General features: G+C 37.1%; 3 protein-coding genes across 5 annotated transcripts; all 3 read right to left on the minus strand.

Moving 5' to 3' along the window:
- Positions 1 to 910: 910 nt before the first annotated feature.
- Positions 911 to 5,782, minus strand: LOC113749381 (catalase isozyme 3-like). The gene is made up of 8 exons (XM_027293091.1): positions 5,645 to 5,782; positions 5,209 to 5,305; positions 4,501 to 4,778; positions 3,073 to 3,849; positions 2,350 to 2,439; positions 1,460 to 1,527; positions 1,277 to 1,370; positions 911 to 1,162 (listed from the first exon to the last, which is right to left on the minus strand). Exons 1-8 carry the CDS (start codon positions 5,657 to 5,659, stop codon positions 1,103 to 1,105), a joined length of 1,479 nt encoding a protein of 492 aa, XP_027148892.1. The 5' UTR covers positions 5,660 to 5,782; the 3' UTR covers positions 911 to 1,102.
- A 3,750-nt stretch (positions 5,783 to 9,532) lies between these two features.
- Positions 9,533 to 13,276, minus strand: LOC113749771. Of its 3 annotated transcripts, none has more exons than XM_027293613.1 (4): positions 13,125 to 13,276; positions 11,531 to 12,306; positions 11,350 to 11,412; positions 9,533 to 10,067 (listed from the first exon to the last, which is right to left on the minus strand). In XM_027293613.1, the coding sequence occupies exons 2-4, from the start codon at positions 12,273 to 12,275 to the stop codon at positions 9,937 to 9,939; spliced, it is 939 nt and encodes a 312-aa protein (XP_027149414.1). In that variant the 5' UTR covers positions 12,276 to 12,306; positions 13,125 to 13,276; the 3' UTR covers positions 9,533 to 9,936. The 3 variants fall into 3 exon arrangements, with proteins under 3 accessions (XP_027149414.1, XP_027149413.1, XP_027149415.1); XM_027293612.1 differs by having other exon boundaries at positions 11,350 to 11,433; XM_027293614.1 differs by lacking the exon at positions 11,350 to 11,412.
- Positions 13,277 to 17,370: 4,094 nt separating this feature from the next.
- On the minus strand, positions 17,371 to 20,124 carry LOC113749825 (U-box domain-containing protein 15). Its single transcript, XM_027293691.1, has 4 exons — positions 19,718 to 20,124; positions 19,491 to 19,607; positions 18,773 to 19,201; positions 17,371 to 18,580 (listed from the first exon to the last, which is right to left on the minus strand). Exons 1-4 carry the CDS (start codon positions 20,066 to 20,068, stop codon positions 17,525 to 17,527), a joined length of 1,953 nt encoding a protein of 650 aa, XP_027149492.1. The 5' UTR covers positions 20,069 to 20,124; the 3' UTR covers positions 17,371 to 17,524.
- Positions 20,125 to 20,275: the final 151 nt, after the last annotated feature.

Raw genomic sequence — 20,275 nt, forward strand, 5'->3', positions numbered from 1 at the left:
TTTTTTTTTTTTTTCCTAATTGCTTCAACAAAGTGAGAAAAAAAAAAATCATTCGTAAGTGAATTTTTCGGGTCAGGATATAATCGCCAATTTAAACTTTCCCCATCCTGATCCTATTGTCCAAATTCCTAGTTTTTGTTTGGATTATTTTATCAGATTCCTTCAAGCTATCCTTCGTATATTTAAATTTCATCCAATCTACCATCTAATCCGTCGCGTGTGTCTATATATATTGATACGCTAGGGTCCATTACGAGTTTAAGACGGTAGGGTCATCCACTGCAGACAATGCCCGCTCACAAGCTAGCCTTCCCAGTTCAAACGAATACTTTTTCACTTTGATGCGTTATTGCATGACATGGATCACAACCAAGTCTGCCCTTTCCCACCCGAAAGTATATATATATGTGGATACATAAAACAACCACGGCAGCCCCGCGAATTAATCAAAAGCTGCGTCACTGCACACTAGCGTCATTTCCTCCCTCCACTAAGCCAAGAAAAAGAGAGGGAGAAGACGGTTCCGCCTTACATGGCAGCACCAAAACTGTCGAGGGCATCCCTACCCAAACACCAACCATTCAGAGCGGCGCCCTCCCAACCTCATTGGCAGAACGGCTGGATGTGGGGTTGAGAGTTGCATACATGAAGGTCGCAATTGGGGAAAAGCTGCGGGTGTGCCAACCATAAATTACCTTCACACATACTTGATCCCCAAAATATATACACCCTGAAAAATGCCACAAGAGCACCTTCCAGGTATATTGGCAGTCGCCCAAAGGACACGAGTGGGCAATGTCAAATCTATTCACAGAAGTTATCCTCCACAATTCAATGGAGAAGGAAAATTGTTTTTTTGGGTTGGCGGTTTTTTGGAGAGGTGAGGGGGGGCGGGTTGGAGGAAGATGCATGATCAAGTAAATCCTCGCACAGAGAACTGTTATTTATTTAACACCGGGACATAATTTCAGTTTAAACCAGGCATGGAAGCCTGTTCGGTACATAATACAACACACTGACTGAAGCATACTGAAGGACACCATCAACTTCTCCGAGAACAAACACTCCCTAGCCCGTAAGCCACCAGGAACATTTATGGCCTTCACATTGTTGGCCTTACATTGAGACGAGTAGCTATTTTCTGACCAAGAGATTTGTCAGCCTGCAAGACAATCAAGTACTGAATCAGCAAAACCTACATTTTTTTCCCAAGGTTAGACTACTACAGATGCAAGTTAGAAAAAAACAGGGAGGTATGTAGACATGAAAATTAGACCTGAGACCAGTATGAAATCCAGATACTGCGGATCTCATGGGTGACTCGTGCATCAGATAAAATATCAACCCATCGGCAGATAAATCTCTCTTGCCTGAGGAACACGGATCAATCAGAACTCCAGAAAAATGAAACGCATACCATCAGTCAAAGAGCCATTAAGCAGTAAGCACCAAGAAATACCTGTCAGGTGCCCAGGATCGGTATCTCTCTCCCGGTTGCTTGAAGTTGTTCTCCTTCGGAATAACACACTGCCAAAAAAAAAAAACCACAAATTTTAGGGTCACATCATTATCATATTTCACCAATCCAAAGGTCCAGCAGGACCAAAGACAATTCCAAAATTCAAAGAGAAATTCCAATCCATCAGCTAAGAACAAAGGCACTTGAGGAGAAGGCATGTAGACCTCCAAAGATCCCATGCAAGAAAAGAAACTATAGCAAGTACCATTAGCAGAAAAAGCAATAGCTCAATGGCTGGCATCCATAGTTTGCTCACAGGAAAACAGATAATGTCATGTTCAAGAAAGGGAGTAAGTTCTACTCGTTAATGTTCAGTATATCGCTTCAAAGGAGGACAGTTTGCAGCAGAGCAACTAAGGGCCTATTCTCAAATAATTCCAAATACCTGATTTTAGCTTTTGATTCTTAAGAATTTAGTTTCTCTCTGTTGTCAATTGCCTTTTAAAACCTGCTTTTGGCTTTTTTGGAGCAAAATAGATGAAAATCAGAAGCGGCAAAACAGCTGCTTTTGGTACCAATTCTGCCAATTCTGAAAACTAGAAGCGATTGAGAACAAACCACAAAATTCAAGACCTATTTATCACTTTCTTCCTCCTACTCATCTACATGCACTCTCTCCTATTTTAGGAGAGAGGAGGGGGAGGGAGGGGAGAAGCAAAGATTATGTATCATATATTCTTCAAATCCCAAGATGAAGTTATTAAGAGAACCGATTTTCCCAGATTTGATTAACTGCATAAAGGTATCAATTTTTTTTCCATAGTTCCTTTATCTAGATTCAAACAACAGCAAGAGCCTGAAAGTAAGCAAATCTACTCATAGAAACTCACCCTGTCACGCTTTCCTCTCAGGACAGTAGAGGGGATGGGATGCCTCGCAGCATGACGAACAGGATCGAACCTTGAAGGGAAATAATCGACCTGAAAAAACATTGAACAAAAAAGTTTAGTACAACTAAGCATAAGATAAGCCCATTTTAACTCCCATTCACAAAGTCCCTAAGCCAAAAAAAAAAAAACTGAAGTGATTTTATTGTAAAGCAACTACACAACAAAGTTGGAAAAACAGAATGGGTACTACTTCTGGCATTTTTTCATTTTTCAAACTGTCCTCTATGCCTTGAGTCATGACCAATATGTTATAAGATAGCTTTCCACTCAACTCTTATTTACCCACTAATTCTTCATAACCTATTTATTTCACACATAGAATTTCCATTTTCACAGTACATAAAAATGAAGAACATCGATCTATCTGTCGGTGACTTCTTATCTCCAATCTTGAACATCTACAAGTTTTCATATCAACCACCAAGTTTATATTCACAACCACCTCATGTCACAAAAATGGTATCTAATGAAAAGTTACTTTATACCAGCAACCAGTCATAGATAATTATATTTACTAAATCACATAAAATGTAACCTTAAATGCTGAGTTTAACCAGGAAACTAACTGGTATAAAGAACAAGCAGGATGTCCTCAAAATGAAGACCAAATTAGAGAACGAGGCATAATTTGCGGTTCATTATTACCAAAAGAGGGATCAGTACCTCTTCATCCCGGTGCATGAAGTTCATGAAACCATCATAGTGATTGTTGTGATGAGCACACTTGGGAGCATTTACTGGAAGCTGCATATAGTTTGGGCCAAGACGGTGTCGCTGGGTATCACCATATGCGAATATACGAGTCTGGAGCAGCTTGTCCTCTGTATAATATATCCCAGGTACAACAAAGGCAGGGTTAAATGCAAGCTGCTCGGTCTCAGCAAAGTAGTTGTCAATATTCTTGTTCAATACCAACCGGCCCACAGGTTGCAAAGGCAAAATATCTTCAGGCCAGATCTTGCTTACATCAAGCGGATCAAAATCAAACCGATCTTCATGATCAGGATCCATAATCTGGATAAAAAGTCTCCACTCCGGATAGTTTCCAGCAGCAATTGAGTCATAGAGATCCTGGGTAGCATGGCTATGATTTGATCCTCCAACCTTAATAGCTTCTTCCTCCAACAGGTTCTTCACTCCACAGGTTGGCTTCCAGTGGAACTTCACATAATGAGCTTTTCCAGCCTTGTCGATCAGAGTGTAAGCATGGACGCCAAAGCCTTCCATATGCCTGTAATCTTGTGGAATGCCGACATCATCTAAGAAGAAAGCAAACGTAAGCAAGCTCTCAGGATGATAGGAGAAGAAATCAAGGATTCTCCAATACTCCTGGATGTGGGTCTTTGGATTTGGTTTCAGAGCATGGATCGAATCTGGGAATTTCATTGCATCACGAACAAAAAAGACGGGGGTATTGTTTCCCACCAAATCGAAATTACCCTATCCAGATGCACAAAGCAACCATCAGCAGCTTATCAAGAGTGTCCAAGAAAATGCAGACCAAGAACTACATAAAACACCAACCACATAATCCAAGTCCCCTGAGATCATCTATTGTGCCCGGAAAGCTTATGTCCCTAGTTGTGGTGCTTACAAGTTAATTGAATGGATAAGCTGCATCTTGCTACTAAATCAACATACGCTTTCAGAAGGGGAAGCTCCCAATTTTTACAACGCCAAAGTGTGCTATGTGTGTGGTGGAGGGCAACAAAGTTAGGACAACTATTAGTCGTGTTTTATTCACATCCATATGTGTTGAATTTGAGAACTTCAATGCCATGGAATACCAAAGGAAGGCTTCACAATGGTTGGCTAATTGGCAAAAATTATAAATTGCTAGAATGACACGTCCAATTGAGCAGCTGTACATCATGCAAATTCAGCTCTTCAAAATTCTGTGATTGTCTCTAAGAACAACTCGTATCCATTACTTTCCAGATATGAGACAAAGAGGCTTGACATGTTAACTAAACAACACATGTCAGTGGCTTTCTGCTGATTTAATTCTTAATATGTGCGCAGCATATGAATCCATCTAGTTGACTGACGGATTAGCAGAACTATTTTCTGAAGGAAAACAACAGAACTTACCTCCCTAGTGTAAAATTTCACAGCAAAACCTCGGATGTCCCTGAGGGTTTCAGGACTTCCACGCTCATGAACAACAGTTGAGAAACGGACAATGACAGGTGTCTGAACTCCTGGAGCACGAAGAAAATCAGCACAAGTGAGATTAGAAATGTCATGAGTGACCTCAAAGAAGCCCTTGGCACTGGCTCCCCTGGCATGAACGACACGCTCCGGAATCCGTTCACGGTCGAAATTTGCAAGTTTCTCCACCAAATGATAATCCTCGAGAAGAACCGGACCTGGCACATGAAGAAGACGAAAAGCTAAATACTTGTAATCACAAAATGTCATATTAAAATAAACCAGGTGGTCGTCACAATAAAGTTTCAATATCAGAATATTAAAAGTAAAAACTAATTGTATGTCTACATTCAGGACTTCTTAACGTATTTATTTTATTAAAAAACCGGAACTTTCTGATAAAGATCTCATGGCATTTAGAATATAGAGGAAACAAATAGATATAGGTAAAACCAAAATGAGTTTTGTGAATTTTGTATTTTTCAAGCTGCTGCATCTAATGAGTAAGAAATAACAGCAAGTCATAACACATGATTCAATCCCAAAATAAACCAAATAATGACATTTCTAACAAACGGGGGATAAAGTTGCATAAACAATAAGAATCTTAGATCATAGAAAAGAAAGGAAAGAAAACAGTAAAAGCACCTCTGGTTCCAACGGTGAGAGAGGAGTTATTGTCCCAGACAGGGGCACCTGAACTGGTTGTCCAGAAGGGAGAATTGAAAGCACTCGATGGCCGATGCTACACAAATCACATACATTAGAATTAACTAAAACACGTTAAACCTCAGCGTTACTATAAAAGATATGAACTTTGGACTTTTCACAGGAAAAAAAAATTGATATTTTCATTTTATCTAATCGAGTGAGAGCTAAGCATAAAAAAGTAAAAATGGAAGCTAAGAATTACGAATTTTTTTCTCAGAATCGATTACTGGCGAAAGAAAAAAAAATGAGCTGCTCAGAAATCCGTGATGGCCATGGAAAGCAGCAAAAATAGACCTCGACTTCGACTTCAAAAATGAACGACTTCACTATCAGCTCGTCCAAATTACATGAGCAGAAGGTGCAGAAATATTACCTTGTATGGATCCATTGCTATAGCCAGAGAAGGCGGGGGGCAGTGGGTGGAGATAGATTTTTGGCTGGGGAAAAAGAAAGGCGGGAAGGGGGATAGATGGGTGAAGATGATCGTGTGGCAATCACGGTCTTTCAACAAAACCAAAAGACCCGCCTATTTATTTACAAAAGTCCCGAGGCTCGCATTTCTGTCATATCCACTACCCGGTACCCCACTGCCCATTCCAAGAGCCAATCCTTTTTTTTCTTTTTTATTGCTTCTACAAAGTGAAAAAAAAAAAAAATTTCATTCGTAAGTGAATTTCTCGGGTCAAGATACAATCGCCAATTTAAACTTTCCCCATCATGACCCTATTGTCCAAATTCCTAGTTTTTATTTGGATATTTTTATAGGGTTCCCTCGAGCACTCATTCATATATTTAAATTTCATCTAATCTATCATATATATATATATATATATATATATATATATATATGATAATTATTATCTTGTCTTTCATATATGCACTTCCCCTAAAGTATATCTCAAGCCCTGTTTATTTTAGGTAGTTCAATTTCGTATCTATATCAATTCTATTTTGAAACAAGAAATTTACAAGAATCTATATCAATGTGTTTCCCGAATTATTCTTGCGATATGAGAGAGACAAAAGGTAATATTAATAGTCTTATCTTTCATTTGATATACTACTTAAGTTCTGTTCCTTTTTCTACAAATTCACAAACGAACATAAGTATTTTATGATCGTGGCAATGTATTATATCTAATATTCCACTATGATTTTAAATTGAAAACCAAAAGTAGTTCAATGTCTTTAAAGGCAATCTGATAATTGGGGAAGGAAATTACATATTTATTATTAAATGATTTTGCTTTTATTCATAATATGATACATAAATCTCATTGAAAACCTACTTGATATTGATAATAAGTTCCTCACATAACCCACTTGTCCTCATCTAACTTGCTAAAACTTAATTAAATGCCTTGACAATCTCAAAGAAAGCTCTTTGCATGCATTTGCATATTTGCTTGATGTCTCGAATTAGATAGGGTACTTATCGATGAATTTGTCCAAAATACGCTCATCAACATTGGTAATAAAAACTGTTACGCGAATACACAGTTTTAAGACACTTTCTCTAATATAATTTTGAAAAAATCGTTCAAAATATTCTTCATATTCAATCAAATAAAATTTTCCGTCGTTTTATATTTAAAATATTAACTTTATGTCCTATTATAAATTTAACTGAGTAGAATGTGATCTCAAAAACTGGCTAAATAAACTCATCATTCAACCTTTTTATCGTTTCTTTTGATACATAATCAAAATACCACGATATCTCGGCTGCATTATATTATCACGACATCTCGGCTGCATTATTTCATTCAATTTATAAAAGGGGTCTTTGGGTAAACCTGATCTACGGACCCACCAGTAAACCGAGTGATCCAAAGTATGTCATCAATTGCATTAGGTTCTTGTTCCTTGAAGCCATCTTATCCTCTCCCCAGCCTCTTACCATTTCTTCCACCACCATCCGAATCTCCTCCTCCCCTTTTATCTCATCAAAACCAAGATCAAGTGGAGCGATAATTAATCACGTTACCCTAAGAATTCCACAACCCTTTTGTGTTTCAACTCCAAAAATTTACAAAAAAAAAAAGAGAAAATGTCTCCGGATTTTTTTTTATGAACCCACTAGTTAAATTCATAATCACGTAATCATAAATAAGCATCATCATATGGTGGGCTATGGACTTGTGGGTGAGAATGGATTAGTGCCAAGGAGGCTTGATGGTAAGCTCAAAATAAACAAATTGTTGGCCGTTGCTCAGGATCCATGGATGTGATGGGGGAAGGGCAGCAAAACAATCAAAATAGTCACGGAGATAGCGCATCAAACGAATCGGGTTTGTTTGGATAGTGTATTATTTGAAATATTATTTGGAATAATTACTGTAATATTTTTTGTGATGTGATGTATGTGAGATAAAAAGGTGATTGATAATATAAAAAGGTGAATTGAAAAATGTGTCTATAATGCAAGCGAAATATTATTTGAGATAATTGAGATATCCAAACAAACCTTTGCTTTTGCTGGTCAGAACCTTCTTTTCTCTTGCGAATATTATGGCATCATCTGCCTGGATCTTTTCATGGGAGCATAGTAGTAGATACCTACCGGTGATGGAAAAGGACAAGGGAAAGGCGCGACCTGCTACAAATGAGAGAGAACTCTGAACTGAAAATTTTCACTCCACTTCAATGACGTGGCTTATTTTCTACCTCTCGGTCTATGGATGGGTCCGTAGACCGAGTCTACCCAAGTTTTTGCCCTCTACGCGAAATCCATTACACAGTTCAACTTGGTATGAATTTGTCTGCTGATTGAAAAGACATGTAGCTTATCCACAGATCCATCATAATATCGTGGTTCCTTATCCAGAGATCCATTACAACCAATCCCTGCAACGATGGCCCGGACCGTTGCTATTGCGGTCAAGACACGCCTTGAATTATGTGCTCCCAACAAAAGAGCGTGGCCCGGCTCTGAAATTGTCCCGTGAGAGGTGATTGAAACGCAATGGTGGCAGAATAATGTCGTAGGTTAAGTTGTCATATCAGTCCGGAGCTTAGCCAGAGATGCATTACAACGACTCCCTGAACCTTCGCGATCACGACACGTCATACCAAGTACCTTGAATTGTCTGCTCCCCTGCTAAACGGCTACGATCTGGAGAACTGTTTTTGGGACGTAGTGCGGATTCAATTCGATCCAGTGTGAACGCAGTGGTCTTCCGGAATATGCCGTTGATGACTAAAGCATAATAAAGATTTGCATGGGGCCGGCGGCTGCGTTATTATGGAATGCGTTTAAATTATAAATTATTTTAAATAATATTTTACTGACATTATAAATATATTTTTTATTATTTTTTATTTCACATATATCACATTATAAAAAATACTATAATAATTATTTCAAATAATACACTCTATCCAACACATTCATTATTAACACACTCATTATTATTATTGATAGTTTGAATAGGAATTTATTTGAATAATTTATTTGAAATAATTACTGTAACACTTTTTATAATGTGATGTATGTGAGATAAAAAAGTGATTGGAAAGATAAAAAGGTGATTGGAATTTGTGAAGTAAATTTTTTTATTTCAAATCTTCCTAATCCAAACACGTGTTTGAATTATGTGTTATTTCACTTTATTTACACACACTGATTTGCTTGCATCATTAACATATTTTCCAATAACCTTTTTATCTCACATACATCATATTAAAAAAGTACTATAATATTTTTTCACAAAATTATCTTAAATAATTTATAATCCAAACACACTCATTATTATTTTTATCAATCGATGATTTCTTTCTACATTACTCCTACTTTTCCTCCCATGCTAATTTAATTTATTTAAGGAAGGGCTTAACTAGATTAGAAAGAACCAACAGAGATTGAATCACCAGTGAATGTGTTTAAATAGAGTATTATTTAAAATAATTATTATAGCATTTTTTATGATATGATATATATGAGATAAAAAAATAATTGAAAATATAAAAAGATGGATTAAAAAATGTATTTATGATACAAACAATATATTACGTGTAATAATTCTATAATCCAAACAAACTCAGCTGTTGGACCAAACGAGACGGATGCACCACCACACACACACACGTTTAGATTTGAAAAAATCACATAATCATACAGCTCCTAAAACTAGCAATAGCATAATTATATAGCTCCTAAAACTTTTAACATGACAACCGCCGGAAAGGAGGACACATAGACGTTATAGTTACCACCAAACAAGAGAAATTGAAGAAAAAGCTGGACTTGAAGACCTAGGCAAACAGTCGAACACCATTAGCTTCTAATATTTTGGTGACCATGCGTTTCAAACATGATAAATTAGTCAGGCAAACAACACAAAGGAATAGAAGAAAAGGGAAGAAGCATAATTGATCTGAGAAGGTAAATCAGCTAATTGCTAAATCAAACTTATTTCCCAACATAATTAGGCGTTGCTGAAATGCACTATGCCACCAACCAATCCAGACATTTTCTCTGGATGGACTTCTCATAGTCAGTTGAATAGGCTGAACCCGGAGGTCTTGGAGTAATATGCATGTTTGAAGTATCCAGGACTACGGAGCCACTGCTAGATCCTTGATCCTTGATGAAGTACCCCTAAAAAAAAAAGGCCTGAAGACCCTCGTTACCTTGCGAAAAATTGTATATAAGCGCTGCAAGTTTCATTTTCTGGGATATAGCTGAGTATTTTGCAATGAATTACTGGTGAGGGTAGACGTAGCTTGCAAAGAACTATCAGTGAGGGTTGATTTACCCAGGACGTTCAGGGCCTTCATCCGATGCATTTCTTTTCCTGCAAATGCAATGAGACACAAGGAAAATCAAATGGAGAAGCAACACCCACAAAGTCTAGAGAGAGAGAAAAAAATTACTCTTGCTTAAAAAGTTTCTAAATCTACAGTATGCCAGATTGCCAGCAGAATTTCTCTTTGAGCCTAAGCAGATAGTTGAATGGTATATGATCCAAGAAAGATCATCCACGACATTGTCATCCGATGTACGAAATAAAGCCTACTATATTTTTAACACCAACAACATTGATAAGAGCAAAACTATTCAGGGGTATCAAGGATCCCATTAAGCACGCTAGGAAAAACATCTGCCCTCTCATATGTAAAGTCACGACCAACAACATTGATAAGAGCAAACCTATTCAGGGATATCAAGGACCCCATTAAGAATGCTAGGAAAAACATCTGCCCTCTCATATGTAAGGTCAAGAGTCAAGACAGTGGAATATTAAATCAAATAAATTAAAGCCCTGCAGTTGTCAATCAATAGATTTACTAGTATCTTACAGCTGAATAAGTGAGAGAGTATAAAAGAGACCTCAAAATAATCAACCTCCACCCCGCTGGAATGATTACAAGTGCTAGCATTGCACAAACTCAAAAGAAAATATTCTACCCCTATTCTTCACGCTACTTCTAGAAGAAGCAACTAAAAACTGAGAGCAAGAGAAACTGTTGCAGAGCAACTAACAAAAGATTCGCAGAAGATACAATTACACAAGTAAATTAGCTTCCTAGTAGCAACATCTTCAGATAGCTTAGTTTAAACAAGTCCATAATCTGAAGAATTAAAATAAGATTCAATGAAACATGCTGGGCTTAGCACTGTCAAAACAACGCTGTTGCAAAATTCTTGGTTGTTAAGAAGGAAAATCTGCAAGAAATTTTACTTGGCCAGGGTACTTGTATTGCATAACTATACTATCTATATCCTTTGAAAAAAAATTACCTAAAGCCCATACCACAGTTACAAAAGATATATAGACAAGTCAGTATTTTAGAATACAAATGCACTAATATCCTTTACCCTAATAGACGGCAGAAGCTGTAACTCTCCAATCGTCATCAAATTCTCTCTATCTCTCTCTCTGCCCCCAACTCACATGCGAGCAAGCACGCACGCACACACACACACAAAAGGCATTCAAGGGATGCGCTTTATCTGATATATATGTACCAGAGCTATCTGTGTCTTGTTGAAATCGTTCTAAATTTTTTATCCTAGAAGAACCAACATTCGGAAGTTAGTAATCATTTATTACTGGTGAAAAAGAACATCTATACCTTCCTCCATTGCTAATTGAATTGCTCTTGCCTCCAACTCAAAGGCATGTCTACTAAGCTCAGCTGGGGATAGATATCGGAGCACTGATAGAATCAAATCAAGCAGCCATTGGAGTTGACTATTTAAAGAATAGGAAAAATATGCATGAGGAAATAGGATTCCTGAAACCCATGGACTTACCCTGGATGTAATCCCGACAGTTTGACTCATCACATTCTTTCAAAAAATTTTGCAGGCGGACATACCGTTCTGTTGTTTGCTGATCACGACTACCCTTATAGTCAACAGAATTAGGACATTCCAATGTGACCCTAAGAGAATCAGACTGTGTAGATTGCATACCAGTGGCATACTTCCCCAGAAAATTTGGAGCTGACAATCCCCCAAACGAACTATTCGTGGGTGGAATATTATTCTGTGGAACTGCAGGAACAGAATAATTGTTGCTTGCCCTCAAATGAGTTTGTTTTTGAGGAGTTTCTTGCTGCAATTGGTGCACTTGCCTGGACTGCGGAGAATCAGCAACCTTAGTTGTGTTGCTTTGAACTCTTCCCCTGCCTAGTTCTAACTCAAATCTTCGACGTGCATTCATGATATGCTCATTTGCACAAGAATTGGTTAAGGCAGGATAGAAAGCAGAACCCGAAGGGCGCTCTGGTGTAAGCCTCTTATTTCCACAAACTCTAACTGCATCTGTATTGGCTCCTGAAGCAAGAAAGCTTGAATTCTCTCGATGGTTCTGTGACAAGCCACTGGCTTGATTTTGCACATCCCTCAGTGCTGTCTTTTTTGTTTCACAAGGTGGCTGTTTATTGTGAGAAGAAAAGCCAAGACCACCACCATCCTGCTTAAGAGCAGGAATTGCAACTCCACCGTTAACCACTCCATTGCTACTAGTCTCAGTATTAATCATTTGTAGAATCATCAACACATACAGTTTGACTTTCACAAGAGGCCTGAGCAGAAAATGAAAGGTTAAATGATATACTAAGCTTTTCTAATTTAACCTCATTAGTATCTCTAAGTCTGCTCCAGCACAAATAAGGATTGTATAACATAAAAGACCATAGAATTAGGACATCTAGAGCATAACAATTTTAAACAAGTAAATCATTCTTTTTGCCAAACAGCAACTGACTGATGAAAAAGAGTCAAATAACTAACTGCATTTCTATCCTATTGACTTCCGATATAAAGAGACTTTGCAATCTCCTTACTGAAGTTATAGTAGGGAAAAACCATCAGTCAGTCTAGACCCCATTCGAGTCGATATCAATTCTAGCGGTATCACACTGAACAAAGCCTAATTTCCATGGTATTACGACAAATTTACTTTGAAATCACACAAAGGATTAATTTAATCACAAACAAAATAATTAAACCCAATTTGACTGACAATACAAGAAAGATGCAGCAGACTAAGGAACCACGCAATGAAACTAACATTTGACACTAGGAAAAAAAAATTAAAGCAAATTAACTGCGTAAAACCCTCTCAAGTCCATAAATGCAGTGTGTGAAAAGAAGAATCTAAAAATCCAAAAATTTCAGTCAAAGCCCAGATGGGCCAGCAATTACACTCCTGAATTCTAACCAAGAAAACACTTTTCAACATTTAACAACATAAATTCATAATCAAAGAGCATTTCAAACAAAATTTACAGGTAATGAGTAAGAGAGACACGCAAGACTGTACAAACACACACACTTGTACAGCTTTACATCAGTAAGAGAAGTGTCAAAAAAGGTAAAGAGAAAGAGAGCGGGGGCTTACGGCTTTATCAATTGGGGGAGGGGCTCTAAGGATAGATCCGAAAAGAGATGGAAGAAAGTGAGGACAGAGACGGCGCCACTGAGATGAAAGAGGAGGTTTCAAAAGAGAGAGCTTTGCCTCCAAAGAGCACCCAATTCCAGGTCTTTATTATAACTGCTGCTACTCCACTTCTTAAATCAAGTATTAGCATATTAGCATTATATAGTAACTAGTGTTGGAGGCACAACCATTAATAAAAGAAATTTGTGCCAAAAATTTTTTTAGTATATTTGAAATCATTTTCAAGATAATTAGTTTTATGGTCTAATAGTAAATATTTAGAAAGTTCACTAAAGCAAAATATATGAATAATAATTATTTAGTCGTAATTCATAATCAATCATAATTGATAGTTGCTAATAAAATTAAGGTTAGTTGAATGTGTTGAAAAAACAAAATGATAAGAAATACATATTGGTTGAAAGAAGGACATATGGGAAATTGGAAAAAGAAAGTTATCAAGGGTAGTTTAGAAAAACATTAAGTAATACAAAAATGTTTACAATAATCCCTCCCTCTCCTAGTATAAATATTAATAGGTGCTGCACACACTATGTGTGTACATATCTTAGAAAAAAAATTAAATAATAAAAAAGAGATAGAATAAAAAATTCGTTAGAGAGATATACTACTATAATGTTTATACCCTGTTTGATAACCTAATTCAACATTTAAATTTAATGGATTCGGATCTTAACATGTTTAGACGTGTTTAATAATAAAAAAATTAAACATCTGAATTAATTAAATGACACTAAATTTTTTAGCCAAAACTTACTCCAAAAAATAAGTGATAAGCTATTAACTTATCACTAAATGTGATATATACTCAAATGTATTATATTTAGGGTAAAATACAAAAAAGCCCTCCGTGGTAAACCTAATACACAGAAAAGTCCCCCTGTAGTTTCAAAATATACAACACGACATCCCGTACTTTGAACTAAATTGTAAAAGTGATGGAATCCGTTAAACTTAACGAAAATGACTTATTGGAATCTAAAAAAAAAATTTATATATAGTTTTTAACAAATATACATGTTCTACCCCTTAATCCTCAATTCTCTCTATCTAGAGAATAAAACAAATGATTTTTTAGAACTGTCTTTTGCTTAATTATATCAGGGCATTTTTGTCATTTCGTCCATTTCCGTTAAGTTTAACGAATTCCGTCACATTTACAATTTAGTTCAAAGTACGGGGTGTCATGTTGTATATTTTGAAACCACGATGGGCTTTTTTTGTATATTAAGTTTACCACATGGGGATTTTTTGTTTTTTACTCTTAGATTTAATACTTAACAATTCAATAATTTAATGAATCCAAATTTCAAATTTCAACTTTCAAACTCCAGTTTTATCAAACGCATCATTGCTTTACTTTCTTTAATCAGGGTAGTTGTTTAGAACATGTAAATCACACCTAACTTTGGCGTTTTACCTTTTGATCTTATATAAATTACACTGCCTTATTTTATCAAATTCAAGGTTCAAATTTTGGATATAACAATTTATGGTGGAAAAGTTACGAGGATGAGAGGGAGAGTTAAAAAAAAAGATATTACATTGCAAAAAATGCTAACCTTTTTATCATTTATAAATTATATATCGCATTACAAAAAAAATGTTGCGGCAAATATTATAACAAAAATTTCAAATAATCTTTTATTCAATCACACTCATGTCAATTCATATTCACATTTATTACACCTTATGCATTTACATATCTTTACGAATCAACTTCATTTTTACAAAAATGTAGCAATTGAGGACACTCCTAATAAGGTCTTATTGGGCGTGTGTTAGCCAACCCCATTTATTATACGAAACAAATGTCATGAGTTGTCTCTCACTTTCTCCAAAGAAGATAATCAACAAAGAATTATTAGATGTCTAAATCTTCAAATCCCTGTTTTATAAAGATTTATCTAATTATCCATATTTACTAAGCGTAGTCATTATTCAATCATCAATTGTCTCAAAATCCCATATTAGTTTTACCAATGTCATAAATTTTGAATTTAGCTGGTATAGAAATGAAGTGAGGCGGCCCGGATGGCTTTGAATTTATCGATAACATATACACAAAGGAAGTCAGTCACTAATAAGATGTTTTTCCCCCTTCAAAAAAAAAAAGAAAAGAAAAGAAAAGAAGTACTTCCTTTATTTATTTTAAGTTGATAAATCACAAAATTGTCGTATTAAACTCTTTCCTCCAGTGGTACGCTACAATACAATATAGCATCCTTAATCCTTAATAGGATCCATTCTTTTTTTTTTTTATCAATTAATAATTTCTACATTACTTCTATTCCTACTTTAAACTATTTGAAGGACTGCCCAATTGAATCAAGGGCATCAACGAGAATTAAACTACCATTCGACTAAACGAGTAAACTACAGACTCGTTTGGATTTGAAGAAATCACATGCTAGTAGCAAGTGATAGGAGGTCAAGGGCGGCAAAGGTCAAACCATTTGATCTCCCACCTTACAAAGAATTGTTTGGATTGCAAATTTTCTTTGAATTGTTTGAATTGTTACGTTTTCCGTGAACACATTTTTCAATCACATTTTTACCTTACATATATGAAATCACTACAGTAATTTTTCTACCAAAAATCTAGAAAAATACAATCCAAACAAGCCTAGGCTGTTGGTTCTTAATTTGATCCATATGTCCAAAAATCATGCTAACAAATTCGGTTTGACAATGTGAGTTTTTGCTAAGTTTGTCTCCTACCAATTTTTTAAAATAAATTTAACTACAATAATCTCAAAAAAAAATTTAAAAATTTTAAATTACACACTTCAAAATACCCAAAAAATACATAAAAAAAAATTTTCCTTCCTCCTTTCTTCCTCCACCTCAACCTATCACCACCTCCACCGTCGACCAAGACTAGCAAGCACGGACAACATCTTCCACCTCCGGTCACCTCTTTTTCCTTTCTCTCCTCCTCCTCTCCTACCCTGTCCCCCCTACTCTTCCTCTCCCTCTCTGCCCGATCTGGTCATGCAACTAGATTGCGCTAGGAGGAGAGGGAGAGGAAAAAGAAAATTTTTTTTTTTTTGTTGCTGTAACTTCCAGTGGGGAGAGGGAAGAGGAGGAGAGCGGGAAGAGGGGGAGAGAGAAAATGCAAAAAAAAAAAAAAAAAAATTGTTTTTGCGGTTGCAACTTTCGGCGAGAGGGAGGGAGTGGTGGCAGGGAAGGGGGAAGGGGAGAAGGGAGGAGAGGGGAGAGGGAGATGGAAAAATGCCAAAAAAAAAATAAATTTGTTTCTACTGCTGCAACTTCCTTCCAGGCGGCGGGGGGGGGGGGGGGGCAGAGAGAAGAAGAAGAGAGGAAAAAAAGAAAAAAGAAAGAAAGGAAAAAAAAGAGAAAAGGAAAGAGAGAAAAAAAAAGAAAAAAAATTTCATCTTAAAAATTTTCCTACAACTTTTATAGTAAACTACAGTAAAGTTTTAGACAAACATCCAAAAAATCGGTTTGACAAGTGAGTTTTTTGGGTGTTTGTCTAAAACTTTACTGTAACTTACTGTAGAAGTTTTAACAATTTTTTTTGAAGTGTGTGTGTGTTTTTTTAAAATATTTTGAAGTGTATAGTTTAAAAATTTTGAGAAGTTTTTTGAGATTATTGTATGTAAAGTTTTAAAAAAACTTGTAGCAGACAAACTTGGCAAAAAACTTGTCTGCCAAACAAGGCCCTCATTTGCCAGTAATTAGTAAGACGAGAAGCAGTAGCTAGTAAGACGAGAAGCAGTTTGAAGTGGTGTTTTCCCTTTCCTTAATCTCCATATGGTTCCTAGGGGATTGAATTATTTTCAAGTTTTGATACTTATTTTTGTCGAAATTTGTTCTGAAAATGCCTAGTGAACTTGAAGTGCATGTGAATATCTCTCCAGTCTGAAGTCTCCATTTTGTAGGATTGTCAAGTGAATTCTACTCTACCTGCTTAATAATCTGAAGACGGTACGGAGCCCGTCCTGACAATAACAGAGTGGTTTACCTGTATATCTATCCTGGCTACAATGCGAAGATGTGGATCAACTTATTCAGTCACCCCTTGCAGGCTGCAGGTGAATTGATGGAGGCAACCTACCGGGCCTTCGCCAAATTAATCGTCATCGGGGAAATTCTCAGTCAATTCCAACCTTTTTTAATTTGTTTTTCCTTTGTCATCAGCTGGTACGTGTGATTAATAATCTTATGACAAAGTGTAATCTAAAAGCCAATTGCTGCTACTTAGTTAACTCGGGATTGGTTAACAGGATGGCATCCCAAAAAAAAAGTTCAATTATACAACACGATGCTGCAAAGAATGGTTAGTTATCAACCTGTCATTTGCATTGACTACGGACCTAGGGAATTTGTTCAGCCTTACTCATAAGCTGTAAAACTGAATTTGCTTTCCTTCGACCTCTGTCAGTTCCACTCTTGGTGACTTCAACTAGATGTTCATACACACCATACTGAAGTGCAGCCAGAATGAGATTGGAGTTATTTGAACCCAACTGCAGAAGAACTGCAGTTGCACATTCCTTGTTTTTGGGAGTGCCGTCTCTGATGAAGTTAACAAGAGTCTCAATAAATGAGAGCTGTCCAATTTCTTGCCTTCCCTCCGGATTTGATGCAAGTAGCAGCAGAAGGGAGAGGATTTCGTCAATCATGTCCAAGTTCCTGTCCTCCAGTAGGCTGAGTAATGGAGTCACAATGCCAGCTTCAATAGCCCTGGACTTGTTACTATGATTGAGACAGAGATTGAAGAGTGCAGTCACAGCATCCTTTTTGCCCCTTATTGTCCCATTTTTCAACAGCAGTACCAATGGTGGGATGCCGTTTAAATCTCCTACTGTTGCTTTATTCTCATCGAGCATTGATAAGCTGAACAATGCTGCGGCCGAATTTTCTTTGGCACCAACAGTTCCACTCCGCAAAATTTCAATTATAGCTGGAATAGGGTTTTCTCTGGATATGAGCTTCTTGTTTGACTCTTCAATTGACAAGTTCAATGTTGCTGTTACAGCATGCTCCCGGATTTTGGAGTCTGGATAGGACAGTAGTTGCACAAGTGGTTGGATTCCTCCACTACTGGCAATCAAAATCCTGTTTGCAGGACTCTCTTTGGAGAGAATACGAATCTTCTCCACCGCACTCCTCTGCACATCTAGCTGACTTGAAGATAGATTTTGAACCAAGGATAATATCTCTCCATCATCTTCCGTAACGGGATTCTTGGGGTTTGCAGATGCTTCCTTTGTGAAAAGTTGGAAATTGTTCTTGGTACCCCACTGCCGAATTAAGTTTCGGAGGGCAAAATTTGGTGCTAGTGATAAGTGAGTTAACTCTTGCCCTGATTTTGGACAGGTTCGATGACCTGAATCCAACCATTGCTGTATGCTCTCTCTTTCGTAGGTCTACAATGGACGTTGATTATAAACAAAGAATTAGTGTCAGAGCTACATGGCCTTGATCTACACATCAGTTTTGTACCAAGTGGTAGAATGCAAGGGAAGTAAAGTTTCTTAATGAGAAAATATAAGCAAATATGGAAAAGGGTGCATGGTGGTTGAGGTTGGGTTAAAGAACCCGGAGAAATATGTTATTACCTGTCCAGTTGCTACGATTACCGGATCTATCATAATCTCCAAGGTAATGGGACAGAGGAACTCATGGGGAATTTCTACAGCAGAAGCACATTTTTTACGAGTTTTTGGCATAAGCGGATCGTCAAGTGCACCAGTTTCTGGAACAGCGGCAAACTTTTGGAATTTTTTTAGAAGAAGTGTGATTTGTTGAGTGCCTTCTGCATTATGACCTCTTCTGTCTTTGACAAGCCTTCTAACAGCCAACGTTTCAGCCTTCAGCTCCTCAACCGTACGTAAAGCTAGCTTGTTTGCCAACCTTTCAACACTAGCAATGTCTGCATTCCTATCATTCTCTGTGGACAATGCCACCATCAAATCCATCGTGAATTCCATATCCTGAGTATCAGCCCGCGATCTGGATCTCCTAATTTGTGCCCGCATCAACTCAACCTGTATAAAATTAGCGTCCAAGGCAACAAATGAAAAGAATTACGCCTCTTTCATCATCGAAAAAAGGAAAAAAAAAGAAAAAAAGGCCAATCAATAGCTGTTAAGAATTAGTCAAATAGCATCCAACATCATTATCCATAAACTGAGACAAAACATTAGGCACTGAAAATCCTGCAGCAGCTAGGGATGTACGCGTGCAAGTGACAACCCCAAATGCAAATGCTATAAGCCCATAATGTCCTTCTAGAAAGAAAATGCAGATGTTATAGTAAGATTTACGATGACAGACCTGTTCTTTCTCTTCATCCGAAATTCCAAGCTCCTCGTACGGCATGCCATCCAAAGCCCGACTTATTTTTGCATATACAGAATGAAACCTGACCATAATGGCTTCCGTTTCTAATGCCTAAACCACGGTAATATTTAGTAACAGGAAATTAGCATGCTCAAAAAGGCACGAACAAAATCAGAAATGCGGGAAATTAAGGACAAAAGCATATCAAGGGAATTACCAACCAGGTAAATTTTGCTTCCGCAATGACAGGTGGTCAACAATTTCTTGGCAGAAATGAAGGCTTTCTTCAATTTGTTTAAGCATTCAAGGGCTGCTTCTGGAATCGGCTTGTCAAGGTCTCTAAATTCTTCTAAGAAAGGTAACAAGAGCTTCAATCTTCTAACAAGGCTTTGACACTCTTTCCTTTGGGTCTTCCTGAATTCTCCTATGGACTTTACATTTTCAATCATGCCTATGAGTTCTTCAACCACATCCATTTGATCCTGAGTTTTCTTGACCACCGGGCTCAATGGCTTCTTGTCTTCCTCTCCAATCTCCCCTTCTACGACGTGGCGCCCGCCAGCTGTCGCCATCCCTAAATGTTCTTCAAACTTTCCCTGATTTTTTTCACATGGTGGTTATATTCAGTATGCGAAAACTTAAAAAGGAAAAAAAAATCGACATGGAATTCCTTTACTTTGTCTTGAAACAAAATTCTCCTGGATAATGAGAGAGAGAGAGACCAATAGGAAACCCACCAGTAAGTATGGAATATTATACAAATTTTTTTTTTATTAGGT

The sequence above is a fragment of the Coffea eugenioides genome, chromosome 10 (assembly GCF_003713205.1).
Source record: "Coffea eugenioides isolate CCC68of chromosome 10, Ceug_1.0, whole genome shotgun sequence".
NCBI lineage: Eukaryota > Viridiplantae > Streptophyta > Magnoliopsida > Gentianales > Rubiaceae > Coffea > Coffea eugenioides.